Source organism: Aristolochia californica, unplaced genomic scaffold (genome assembly GCF_029961685.1).
Source record: "Aristolochia californica isolate CCGP_79_NKW_82.1479 unplaced genomic scaffold, dmAriCali1.0.hap1 SCAF_13, whole genome shotgun sequence".
NCBI lineage: Eukaryota > Viridiplantae > Streptophyta > Magnoliopsida > Piperales > Aristolochiaceae > Aristolochia > Aristolochia californica.
In genome coordinates, this window is record NW_027181804.1 from 25,907,418 (window position 1) to 25,921,594 (window position 14,177).

Genomic DNA, 14,177 nt, shown 5'->3' on the forward strand with positions numbered 1-14,177 from the left:
ATTCTTACACGTAAAGAAAATAAGAAAAAGACTACATCAAATTAATAGAGTAATGAATGTGATCAAACTTGATTAAGCTTGTAGAATCCTTCACGGTAGATTTTTTCACCTACCTTATTCTCATACTTCTCCTTCTATTCTCCCCTTCAAGTTGGGAGGTAATGGCAATGATCCCAACTTGAAACAAAAACTTAGTTATAGTAATTATCTCTACATTAAGGTGTCCCAAGGATAAGTATTCAATCGGACACTGACTCTCAAAAAGTAAAAAAATGGGTGACAAAACAGAAGTCAAAACCAACCTCAAAGGATTTCGAACAAAATAATAATACTAATCACTAATGCGAGTAATATGTGTCACTCAAAATACGACAATAAAACCCAAATGGTGCTAATAAAAAAGTCTGGATGGACTTAAAAACACTCACATAAAAAAGGACCAACCAAAGCAATGTACCAAGGGGTTGACCTAAGAGGGTACACGAGAGTCAAAAAAATAGTAGGAGAAAGGTAATCGAGTAAAAGGGTTATGAAAGGAAGAGAAAATAAACACCTCGGTAGCACAATTAGAAGGAGATTATAACTATAGAATTGTAAAAACAATAAATAAGTTTGACCAAGTATGACCTCAAATAATAATTCCTCTAAGAACTTGATGATTGAGAAAACTTAAAAAAAATTTCCGAATAGAAAATTTTGAGAAGGAACAAAATAATGGAAACTTTCTAAAAATAAACTTATCATATAAGACAATTATTTTTTAACACAACTTGACCAATTTTGAAACAAAATATTCAATAGATAAATTTTGGAATAAGGGATATTTAAGACACTAATATTTTGAATTTAGAATGCGGAAAAAAGACTTTCTAATTAAAAAATTTCAGACTTTGCCAAAATTTCATGTAGGGAATGACTTCTCTTAGGCAAGCTAATGTGATGTGAAATCAAAGAAAGAAATTTTTTAATAAAGGAAAGATACTCAAGCTAGTAAAATCTTGACTAGACTTTGAAAATAAATAGGAAACTTAACTAACATTATCAACTCAAAAAGTGAAGCAAAAAATCCAGCTTAAATTTAAACTTTCTCATGCAATAGGACACCAACTTGATCTTTGATTCTTCCAATGTGGATATCTCTTTCTAAAAAGATCAGATTGAGAAAACTTTTATTGGGATTGAAAGTAGAATCATGTAGCTTTATTTTGAGATATAATTCTTTATGTAAATTCTTAGTCATGTTGGTACAAATCGTTTAGACATTTGAGACTTATTATGTCACTTAAAACTTTTCTTCTGCTTGACCTTTGCTATTTCAGATATCCATTTCTCTCTCCAGAAAAATCTTATATTTTTAAATAGGAAACTAGACTCAAAGATATTTTCAATGGTATATATTTTGAAGAGAGTGAAAAAATAAAATAAAAATAGTAGTAGGGAAAGAAGATTAAAGGGAAAAATGAAAAAAACTCTTCCTTTTTCTGTTTCTTTTTCTTCTTGTTCTTCTTCTTGTCTTTCTTCTCTGCCGGAAAAGCATCATCCTTGTGTGCTAGGAAATCTACCCATGTGAACCTAGAATATTCATCATTTACCACCACTAAGTTAGATGCTTTCCGTATAGGATTAAGGTTCGAGTAGGTCCAATTAAATCCATGTGGGTTACTTGAAGAAGTCGAGAAGTTGAAACTACATTATTTGATTTGAAAAAAATTCTGTGTTTTTTCCAAGTTGGCAAGCTTTGCAAGGTCTCTCTCTTACAAATTTTTTATTTTCTGGTCCTGTCACTAGGTTTTTCTTTGTTAATTTGTTCAAGGAAGCTATTCCTATGTATCCTATAGCCTCTTATGTCACAACCAAAATTCATCAATTTTTGCAACTAAACGGATGACACTAGTTGTGGGTAAATCAACTATGTTTGCAAACATAGAGGTTTCTATTTCTATGTCTATCTAGAACTAGTTCATCATTTTCGTTCTTTACTAAGCATTAGTCCTTTTCAAATGAGACTAGGTTACTTTTGTCATAGAATTGATTAATGCTATGTAAATCATGCATCAAATCCTATTACATAATAGACATCAGATATGCAAGAGGTGCAGGTACTGGTTTTACCAATTTCTTTGATGGTACCTTTGCTATTCTCTCCAAATATTATATGACCATTGTTTTTCAGGTTGAGTTTTATGAACTTCTTCTTGTCACAATCATGTGCCTCTAGCACCCACTATCCAAAATCCAAACATTTTTTGGTGCCTTGACTCAGAGACAAACCTACATCACAAGAGATTTAATCCTTAGAGATCCATTTTAAGTTTGGTCTTTTTGAGATAACAATTGAAGCAATAGGTGATTTGGGCATCCAAACTTGTTTGCCCAAGGTTTTGTAGATTACCACTGCCCTTTTGGTTGTTTTGGGTACCCAATATTTTTTATGCAATTTGCATTTTTTATTTTGCGAAGGTGGGCATAATGTCCCACTTCATTGCAATAGTGGCATCGAATGTGAGAATGTGAGTTAACTTCTTGATTTGTCATTTCTTGTTCTTCCCAACTTTCATCTTTGGTGTGGGATTTTGTGATAGAGCATTGACTTGTTGTTCTAATTCAATGCTTTTTTTTCCAAAAGAAAGTCTATCACAAGATAGCTTATCTATTAACCCACTTTGCCTTGAAGCATTAGCCATATGACTTTCTTTTGCCTCCTTCAAGGAAATAAGCTCTTCTTTGAGCTTTGCAATCTCATGTCTTTGAGCATTGCATTTTTTCCTATATTTTTTTAGACTATGAATTGATCACTTTAAAAGCAATTCTAGTTCATTTCCATAGTCTGAGTCGTTTACCTTTTCCGAAGTGGTAGACTTCTCATCATCTTGAATGGGCATAAGTCTTACATCATTCTCTTCTTCATCGAATTGGCTAGACTTTCTTGCATAGCATCCTTAGTCGAGATCAAGACTTTTTTCTTCTTGTTCTTTGGATTTGTTGATTTTTGGAAAAGAGAAAAACTTTATTGGCTTGTTGTAATTTGAGTACATAAACCTCTATTTATAATAGAGGAAACAAGTAAAATCCAATTGTAAGTAAACTACCCTTGTTTCAGTTACACCAAAAGTTAAACACTAAAAGATAAGTCATAGAAAAATTGAACAATTAAACATAAATAGAAGACTAACACAACTAAAACGCCTTTAACTGATACTTTTCTGTGAGATTCTTGTAAGACTCCACCATATTAATTCTTGCTTTGTGAGACTTCTTACTATGAGAGTCTTGTAAGATTCTTCTATATCTGCTCTTCAACAGGATCCTTCTTTATGTACCTGTCACAAACTCTCTTCTCTTCATCTTCTCTTCTCTTCTTTCTTCCTTCTTCTTTTCCCTTCTCCTTCTCAAACCTAGTTCCTATGGATTAAACTCTAAAATTTAATATTTTATCTTCGCATTACAAGCATAAGTTCCGCTAACATTTAATATAGACAATCATTTTTTCATCCATTCGTTGTATGGTATTGGTGAGCTTCATCAATGTGACACTATTGCCAGTGCTATAGAATCCACTTAGAAATTCATTTTCTAGTTGTTGCAAATTGTGAATGGATTCTGGAGCTAGTTCAACAAATCAATCAAATGCATTTTCTTTCAATGAGTAGTTGAATTGTCTAATTATCAAGTCACCATCCATCCTGATATTGTTTCAAATTTCAGTGAAGTGGGCAACATGTTGTTTTGGGTTACCATTTCTCTCAAAATGTCGGAAGTTAGGTGATTTGCATCCCAATGATATTCTTAAGGTCAAACATAGGTTTGAGTTGTTGTGTGTGCTATGCTTGTTAATTGAAGGTCTCAACAACATTTTTAATGATTAACTTGAGAGACTCGATTGATAAGGTGTCTCCTCATGAGTGTTGAAGAACTTGTTTACTTGTTGTTGGAGAAAAAAATGTACCCTTTAAAAGTGAATAGAGTTGAGGAGCATTTTTGGGACGAAAAAATCCTGTACAATTTGTTGTCAATGACTCGACTTTGGACATGAGTAATGCAATTTGAGCATCTTTTGCCTTGATTTGATCGTCGCTTTCCTTCATTACTTGTTGAAGCTCTACAACATGCTCTTCCAATGTTTTTGGTTTGTATCATTAGGATGAATATATTAACTTTTGGAAAAATTGGTCGTGGTGAGCTTTTTTAATTGATGATTAGAGATTCCTTGCATCTTTTGGAGAAGAAATTATTGCAATGGTGCTCATATTTCTTTGCCATGGCTTACACTATGGGACTTGAACAACAAGGGAGAATTTCTAATGGAGCATCAATGTGAAGTTCTTCATCTATAATTGCTACAAACGTGGTGGCCAAAAGAGTAGCATGGTGAATAATCTTTGAACATTCAAAAGCTTTGAACACTTTCTTTTCTTTCACTTTAGGGCACAATTTCAACCCTTGCAACTTCTTTTTCATTAGTCGAGTGATCGGACCTCAATGAGTTGTTGTGGTGCTTGAAGAACCTCTTTGTTTTGCTTTGATAGTTCCATGATGAATTATGTCATATTGCCTCTTTGAGTTTAGATGGATGACAATTGAATTTGTTTTCTTTTGACTTGACCAACTCAGACTTAACTTATGGCTTTAAGATCCTCACTTTCTTTTGGGCTTTGAGATGCCATGAGGTTGAGAAGTAGAGCTAGTCCCATTGGGAATAAAAAAATGTGGACATACAAAGGAGTTGGTCTATGAAACAACATGACTATTTACTGTACATAACACAAGAAAATTACGAGTCATTTTAGATCATATCTCTAGTGACCCTCTGATTCGATTTGCACTTGACAAATTCAAACCAACTTTCTAGAGGAAGTAAAGCTAGTTCAATTGTGATATATTTGGTAATCTTCGCTTGATATTTGGACTTTATGTATAGCGGATTTGAGTTACAACAGAGTATGGGCAAAAATAATCTGCTTGTTATGGTTTTGAAGGATCTAAGTGGTATGAATTATCTAGTTGTTTTGATATCTTTATTCCTTGAGATTGTGATATATAGGCAAAGCCGATTGCAACATCTGGTGGAGGCAAGTCTTCATTCCTTGAGATCGTGATGCATGGCAAGACTAAATCTCAGCTTTGTGTCAAATGATGTAGACCATGTTGTACTATGTGGAGCTCTTGTTGGTACCACATGTCATTTATGTACAAACTCCTCTACATGTGATGCATTTAAGTGCAATTTTTCTCTAATTTTATTTTGGTAGTAGCTTAATACAATTGACTTCATCTTAATCGTTGATCTAGTTTTAATCTCGATAATCAATCCAAATTTTGTTCAAAAGTATGATTTAAGAAATTGATGGGTTATTTGACTAAACCCCCATGCTTTCTCCATCGGAGCTTTAACTTTAACCATCGATCAACTAGTGATCTAAGTTCTTTAGATTTGAATCGTTGATCGATGTCTTTGATCGAGACAGTTGATCGGAGTTTTTAAGTTTTGCTATCAAATTCACATGCCTACACTTATCTAAAATAATAATTATATAATAATTAAAAAAATTAAAATTAACATAAATGCATATAAACCTATTTACCACTCTTCTAAGGTTATGAATTTTAAGACTTCCAAATGTTTTCTTCTATGCTTCCTTGTCTAAATCTTTTTCAAATGTTTTCCAATTTTATGACTCCACTCTATTAGATCGATTAGGATCAGAAATTGGGTTAGGTTAGGTTGAGGTTTAATAAAACCTGTCCCAGCTGTGAATTTATTCATGGCTTTTTTCTTGGACTTCATCCCTAACCTACCAGGTGATACTCATTAAAACCTATCAATGCTCACCGCAGTCTGCCGTTACCGCTTAAAAGTGATTTGGACATTCTTTGAGGAAGATACAATAGGCGATACTGTTTTCATTATTGCCACCAAGAATATTTACAAGGCGTCGGCGATGCCGACACAAACCTCACGGCAACAATGGTTCTTCTATCACCGTCGCCGTTAATTTCTCGACGGTCGTCTTCCCCGACCGTCACAACCGATTGGGTTTTCCGTCATGCGTCTATTATTGAGGTGGCGTACATGTATGCGTTAATGCCTGCCTCAATGCCATATGGTATGTTGCAGTATTCGCCATTGCCGCGTTTCTGAACTATTTCTGCGTGTGCGCTCCGTGGAAGAGGACAAAGGTTTATATGAAATGTGGATCGTCATGATTCATGAACCGAATGTATGTGAGGGTCCCATGCATAAATTCAATCTAATCCGACGAAAGAAATGGGTCCCGCTGATCCTCAGGATTTGACGTGAGAGATGTTGGTCACGTCCTTAGGTCGGACGCCGTCGACGCCGTGTTTGACTCTTGGAGCAGCTCCAACAAACTGATCGGAAATTCAATTAATGAAGCTCATTTCAGCTTGCCGTCCAAAATCACAGCAATCAATACGCTCACTTCCACGAGGGAAGACGAAGAAGTACATATTTTCCAGGGACAACAGAGACGAAAAATGTCAGATTTTCGTGTGAAACGAATCTCAAATCTGGATTGAACATTTAAAAGGACTCCACCGTGACTTGCGATGCGTAGATTTGACCGGCACCGACAGCATTTCCACGCAGCTTTACCACCAGCCTTCTGTAAATTAAGGGGAGAGAGAACCTTCATCCCTCTGTTAACGAAAACTTTCTATTTACTTAAAAGAGAGAGAATCGTCGCCCTTCTCCATCACTGTGTATGCTAGCAACAAGGTCATCTCCCTCGTTTCTCCAACAAACTGAATGCTCGATCAAATTACTCGATTCACAGGTTAATGGCGAACTTGACACAGGGTCTTACTACAGAATGATAACCTGGGTAAAAAAGACGGATTTAATTCGATTCAACCAGCTAATCTTCTATCTCATAGCTTTATGCAATTAACCAAAACAGTCACCAAATTGTGTAATTATGGAAAAGACCGGACTTTCTTACATCTTTCCTCCAACCACTACGATCTAACAAGCGGTTAGTATTTCGACAAGCAAAGAGAAGAAGAAAACACTTCCTAATGTCTAATGTCTAGTGCGACAAACGCCATTGCCCAACGACCTCTCGAATGGGCATCCCTAACCTGTCCAGCCGACCCGACCCTGGATAAGCCTTGCTAGTGAACCTCCCCTGCAGGTTTAAATTCTTCTGCGAAGATGCGCTGGACCTCCCATCCCCGAACCCATGGTCACAAAACTGCTTTGTAGAACTTGATTTCTCAAACTCTGGTGGTCTCTGCTTGGGGGCACTCTGAGAGCGAACTTTAGCCCTTGATGACTCTGTATTCGCCATGTAATTTGGATAATCGGAATACCCACTGAAAATGCTGCGAGAGCAGTCACTCTTGGCAGGCGCGAAGGGTCCTTTCTTCGCACTACCCTGCCTCGAAGATGCTGAATGGAACTGAGGACTAGTTTCGGCTGAGCAGAAAGCTGAATCCTCCACTATGGGAAATCTGAGTGGACTCAGAGACTGGACTTCGACAGACGAAGGACTTGGTATCGAGTACTGTGCTGTCGTTGAGTCCTTTGAGGGTGAGTCTGGAAAGGCACTGAAGCTGTGGCTATTCAGGGTTACGTATGGAAAATGCTGGAAGTGATTGATTCGCTTCTTGGGATTCAAATGGGGCTTCCCTGGATCGACTTCCAGGATCTTATCGTTCTTGTCGTCGTCTCCGATACCAGATTTTGCTGAATTCCCACACTGGACCCAGGATTGTCCGTCCATCCATGAGTCTAGCCAATTGCCATTTGTATGCAGCCGTTCGTGATCAATGGTCTCCACCTTGGATTTGGATGTGTTTCTCTGCAAGCACAAGCAGAGTATTTGAGATAAATCACAGCAGTTTACACCAGTTATGCAAATGGAACAGGTAAGAAAGATATCATTCACGAAATAAAACAAATACCTGGAGCGTGCTCGATTGGTCGTGTTTCCTACTGCTTGCACGAATTCCAGATTCGTATTTTTCAGGAGTTGCAGGACCCTGGACAAGCAAATAACTAGTCTTCAATAGATACAATCATTAAGAACGGATTGAACAGAGGAAGTTCATTTAGATAAGACAGGAAAACAGTGAAAAGTTTAGTTTCAGAAAAAAAATGGTTCAAGCTCATCTTGTTTCTTCAAATACCCAGTATTCCGTGACAGCTAAAAGCAAACTACAGGTAACCAAGTTCGAATCCATTTATAAGACAGGACAGATGAAGGTCAGGAAACAATTACTTAAAAAGACCGTTTCCATTAAAGCTACTTTACGGAGAGGATTAATAAATTCAACTTACAGGGTGGTGTTGCTGGCTCTTTGAAGCCTGTCGATTCTCTTTCATCCGACTTCGACCAGCGCGAGCCCGTGCCTGGACTCTGACTACCGCCTCCATGCACCTTAGAACATCCACAGCATGCTTCCTCACAAGGTGGCCCCTCACCAGCGCCTGGAGCTTTACCAGTCCCTTCAGCGCTCTCAGAGCCCTTCTCGCCTAAAAAAATTGAAAACCGTATTTAATTAACACAGGAATCCACTTCTGGGTTCTCGTCAATGGGCAATTAAAAGGGCGTCTGGTCGTTTTAAATGAGGGGCGCGTTACTGGAATCATTTCCGGAGCAGAAGCTGAAGCCAGTTTGGGAAAGTCTGTCACTCAAGAAGATGGCGACATCTCACCATTAGTTTACAGAAGGGGACGCGCGAGTTTCTGACATTGGCCTATGTTTATTACACCCAATCCACCGCCAGAGCAGACCAGTCTGGAAATATTTTTGAGATTTACGGGGATGCCACTTAAAGAACATCGTCCCCGACATGGTTGAAAAACATGTAGATATGATCAGCATAAACTTTTCCACAGAAAAGCAGAAAGTATAGGTAAAGGTTACTTGCAAGATGCAGACTTTTGTTCGAAGAAATGCCAGTTCGGATTTCAAAGCCTGGGAGACCTCGGAGGGGACACTGATTCATTTCGAGCATTTTGAGAATATTCAGATGGAGGGAAAAGAAGCAGCTAATGGGCGCGAACAAGGCAAAGGGAGGGAAATCTCGAGGGTAATAATATCCATACTAGACGATCAGGGAAGTGGAAATTCACTGGAAATATTCTCCGTGAGGAGGCAGGAGAAACATTTAACAGAATAACTACGAATAATGGAATTACTAAATTAATCTTCCGATACCCACTGGTATGGATTTTATGTTCTGTCAGTTATCCTTCTAAGCTCATTTTCCTAGAGATATTAAAACGAAGTAGCTGCATATAAGAAGATTCAAAGAGGATTTGCTATTGTAAACATAAAGCAAATAAAAAGAACAATCTCCGCAAAAATAAAATGTTTCGTGTTCTTCTTCGCTCCGATCTCCAGGGGAGTATGAAGCGGATTCAGTGTGAAAAACATCAGTAACATCACACTGAACAACAAGTGCCATATTTTCGGTAAGAAATGAGGGAACGAGCAGAAAATAACAAAGATGGAACAGTAGATAGATTCGTTGAACACAAGGAGGAAGCTAAGGAAGATGCTAACCAAGTAGCCCCGAAAAACAGCCTGTATTTTAACAGCAGCCCAGTCCTCCTTCCTGAGACCCGCCTCACCAAGGTAGATCGATGGGCACCTCCCACTGCTCGTCAGACGCACCACCGCAGCTGCAGCCTGTGCGGCCGCCACAGCCGCTTCGGCCACCGCAGCCGTAGCCGCGGCCACGGCGATCGCATGCTTGTTCGGGTCAACAGTACCATCATTGCACAACGCTGAACACGAAGACCCGCCTTCCCTATACGACCCTCTTCGCTCTTCCACGGCGTCCGGCGGCGCCCGTTCCTTGTCACGGAAGGATTTCACGAATCCCCATCTTTTCTTCTCCTTAACCACCGGCTTCCCCTCCGAACCCGACTTCTTCCCTCCTAAAAGACCCCGAAACCACCTCGCCGTCTTCCCCATCCACCCCTTTCACCGACCATCTGTCCCAAAAACTTCCGAAGAAAACAAAAGAACAAACAAGGTTGGTCCGTGCGAGCTCACAAAGCGGGTAGAGAGATCGGCGAGTGGCATAATATAGACAGAGCTTTCCGTAAATGTAATTCAATGAAAAGAACCATATGATGTGATAACAGAGACAAATGTGATATTATTAAAATAATATTCGTCTGCCCCGACGAGAGATGGGACTGGACTTAGTGGAACTTATTTAGCCGGTCTGTAACTCCCGTGTCTCGCCGGCGTTCCGGATAATGACCATCATTATCTTTATTATTTTTCTGGTCTCGGTGAAAGTTGAACCTTGAACCTACGTTTCCATCACTGACAAGCGTTTTCAGAGAGAACTTGGGTTTTTCTATGCCTTTGACCTTGACCCATTTGCCAGACTTTAATAAGGAGACGACCACAGCCCAAGCTTCGATCTGGTGGAAAAAAATGACCGGCCAAAAGAATGCTTAGACTTTACGTTGATCGTTCCCGTACTGGATTACTGGCCTGTTAGACACTGCCTTATCTTCCATGAACTGTTCGAGTTCATTAGAATATTTATGGCTATCTTCTAGTCTTCATGTCTTTCGTGACTTGATTCTTCAATTTGGCTTAAGATATAGAGTTGAATTTGCAGGTTCCTTGTAGGATCACCTTTTCTAAATTTGTAATTATTATGTTTTGTTGACGAATAAGTATGAAAGAGTCTTAGGTGACTCTCATAATAAGAAGTCTCACAAAAACCAAAATTAATATGGTGAAATATAAGAGGAGTCTCGTAGAAGAATTTATTTTAAAGTATTTTAGTTATGTTAGTCTTCTATTTATGTTTAGTTATTTAATTGTATTAGGGCTTATATTTAAGTGTTAGATATTGGGTATAACTGGAAAATGGATAATTTATTTATAATTTGATTATATTTGTTTCTTCTATTATAAATAGAAGCTCATTGTACTCAAATTATAACAATTTAGTGAAATATTTCTCTTTTATAGAAATTCAACATGGTATTAGAGTGAGTTATGTGAGTTGACTCTGTCAACCCATAGAGATAATATGATTTTTTTTTTTATCTATCATCTCCAGTAGTTTAGGTTCGTATTCTATCTTTTTTCTTCTTTTTCAATTCATGTTCTCTTTGTTTCCTTGGATTTTGCACCTTCATATCGATGTTTTCATATTACTAATTAAATATGACAAAAATATTATTGAGTCCAATTTCTAACACAAAAAGATTAGGCAAAAGGAGAAGTTCAAGCAATAGCAAAAAACTTCAATTTTTGAGTAATTTTCTGTCATCAAGAATAAAACTTTATATGGAGAATTATATGTAAAAAGAAATATCTACAAGTTTATTTTCTAACCTATCAAACCAATTCTCAATCTGAGTTTTCTATAGAGAGATATTTCAAAAGAGTTAATCCTCATACTGGCTAAAGAAGAAAGAGTATTCAATTCGGCCAGGTTAAATAATTCAAAATATATCAGATTCTTTTTATCAAAAGAAATATATTTCATAAAAGAATGTTATTCTTGAATGAAAAAAATTGTAGTCAAGTTTCATAAAAAGTAACTTTCATGTCAATCTGATTTATATGTAAGATATTCTCATTGGAATCGAAAAGGGTCTTACTACAAAATGAAACAATCAAGCAATAATAAAAGATTCGAGAATGTAGTTTTTTTTTATGTCAAATTAGGTATCAAATTAAAGTTATTTGAGTATAGTTTCTTGAACAATAAACCGTTTGTGATTCTGATCAGTATCAGAAGTACTAAAGGTCAGTTCAGCTAAAAATCACTTATTTTCCTATTTTCTCTCCTTTTATCTCTCCATGCATTGACGTGATTAGGAAAATTTCTCTCCATGCATTGACTTTGTGTTTTCATCACTTTAGAGCAACGCTTAGACCTATTACCTAAAAAACATAGGAGTGTGCCCAACATCTAACTTGAGTAAGTCTTTTATTCTTCACCAAGAAGTGATTTGTGTTTGATCTACCCTTAAAAAGTGAGTGATCTCTTTATTGTGTTCTAAAATTGGGTCATTTTTTTGCCTTTGAAATTGAACATAGTGTGTTTCAGACTATGGGCGTTGTGACAAGTGTATAGAACTCTGTCGTACAGTTAGGAGTGATTTTTTTCTCCCATATTGTGTTTTGTCCAAGCTAGGTCTCTATGAGCTTTTTATCCCCGGCTTGAGGGGGAGAAGTAGAAGAAGTTTAAGAAAGATAGACTTTATTCCACATATTGAGGTAATTTTTATGTGACCAAAATATTCAAGAAAAGGGGAGAACATAAGATGAAGAATTGACATTTATAAAATAATTTTAGCCAATCAAGATTGAAGACCACAAATTATTTCATTACAAGTTAGAAGTTATATACTCCAACTTGACGAGGAGTGTTGAAGAACAAGTATGAAAATTTTTTACGTGACTCTCACGACAAGAAGTCTCATAAGAGTCAAAATTAATATGGTGGTATCTAAGAGGAATCTCATAGAAGGAAGTCTCAAAGAAAGGTTTATTTAAAGGTGTGTTAGTTATGTTAGTATTCTATTGATGTTCAATTGATTAATTATGTGAGAACATATATTTAAGTGTTAGACTTTGGTTGTAACTAGAACATCGGTAGTTTATTTGTCATTTGCTTATACTTGTTTCTTCTATCATAAATAGATGCTCATTGTACTCAAATTACAACAAGTTAGTGAACTATTTTTCTTTTTCATAAAGTCAACATGTTTGTATGATTCCTATGAGCAAATATAAATGTTAACATTCCATAACTAATATACAATATTTATTTGGAACATTTATTGTAAGTAACCAAGTAACCAAGTAGAGTTGCTATTCTTGATGATATTACACTTTAGAACAATTTTTTTTCACTTTGGAGCTTTGCCATTGTTGAATTTTTGGTAAAGAGAAAAACTTTACTAACTTGTTGTAATTTGAGTACATGATCCTCTTTTTATAATAGAGGAAAGTAGTAAAGTCCAATTACATTTAAACTACCCTTGTCCCAATTACACCCAAACTCTCACATTTAATTATAAGTCATAGCATAATTAAACAATTGAACATAAATAGAAGACTAACATAACTAAAACTCTTCTGTGAGACTTTTTTCCATAATAATTCTGGCTCTGTAAGGCTTCTTGTTGTGAATCATGTGAGACTCTTCCATACTTGCTAGTCAACAGTCCCTCTTAAGGTGGAGTTTATAACGTCACCTTGCAATGAAAAGGATTCTTGGTCTCACTGTTACAATTCTTCATAGATGCAAAAACTTTATCTTTTATCTTACCCCTTTCTTGAGTATTTTGGTCATATAAAAATTTCCACAACATGTAGAATTCTTCATTGTAGAATACTACTTCCTCTTTTCAAGCGTGGAATTCTAAAGGAGGTGCAACCACTCAATACTCAACTTCTAATCTCATCGCCACTCACCCCTCAAGCTTAGAGGTAATAACAATGATCCCAACTTGAAACAAATAAAATAGTTGAAATAATGATCTCTTTCATCAAGTTGTCCCAAGGATAAGTACTAAAACGGACACAAACTCTCTCTAAAAAAAGAGACTAATAAAACATAAATTGAAACCAACCTCAAAGGATTTTTTTTAAAAAATAATGATAATAATCACTAAATTTGGGTAATGCCTGTCATTGAAAAACTGCCAATAAAAACCCAAAGGGTACCAACAAAAGCAACGAACCAAGAGTAAAAAAGGATGGTAGGAGGAATGTCATTAGTAAAGGGTAATGGGGGATTAAAGGAAGAAAAAATAATTACCACCTAATAAGAAGAAGATTGTAACGGTAATAATGAAACAACTGAAGAAATTTGACCAAGTATAATTTTTTTTTTTGTGACGACAAATTTTCTCAGCTAACTATGCAGAAGATATACAACCAAGTAAAAAACACAAAACTTGAAAACAACATTGATGAAAAATGTTTTATATCTTGAATGAGCACATCATAGAATGATTAAGTTAGAACAAAAATGTCTGATTAGAAGACAAATTTAGCTAAAATACTCGGATTTTAGAAGAAAAGGAAACTCAAGTCATATCAATGCCCAGAGGGATAATAGGAGAGAAAATAGGAAAAACTGAGAGATTTTTGGTAGAACTGACTTTTGGTACTTCTGATATCATTATCTCCAAAAAAATAGCTCAAAATCACAAAATG

At 36.4% G+C, this 14,177-nt stretch overlaps 1 protein-coding gene across 1 annotated transcript; it reads right to left on the reverse strand.

Moving 5' to 3' along the window:
* Positions 1 to 6,848: 6,848 nt before the first annotated feature.
* On the reverse strand, positions 6,849 to 10,099 carry LOC137948251 (protein IQ-DOMAIN 22-like). The gene is made up of 4 exons (XM_068794262.1): positions 9,531 to 10,099; positions 8,300 to 8,494; positions 7,924 to 8,001; positions 6,849 to 7,820 (listed from the first exon to the last, which is right to left on the reverse strand). Exons 1-4 carry the CDS (start codon positions 9,942 to 9,944, stop codon positions 7,047 to 7,049), a joined length of 1,461 nt encoding a protein of 486 aa, XP_068650363.1. The 5' UTR covers positions 9,945 to 10,099; the 3' UTR covers positions 6,849 to 7,046.
* Positions 10,100 to 14,177: the final 4,078 nt, after the last annotated feature.

Bases quoted from the DNA above. Each gene is read 5' to 3' on its own strand.
- LOC137948251 (XM_068794262.1), bottom strand. From the start codon at position 9,944: ATGGGGAAGACGGCGAGGTGGTTTCGGGGTCTTTTAGGAGGGAAGAAG. The intron at 8,495-9,530 runs GTTAGCATCTTC...CAATTTTTTTAG, and splicing joins CTGTTTTTCGGGGCTACTTG to GCGAGAAGGGCTCTGAGAGC. The intron at 8,002-8,299 runs GTAAGTTGAATT...TTGCTTGTCCAG, and splicing joins AGAGCCAGCAACACCACCCT to GGTCCTGCAACTCCTGAAAA.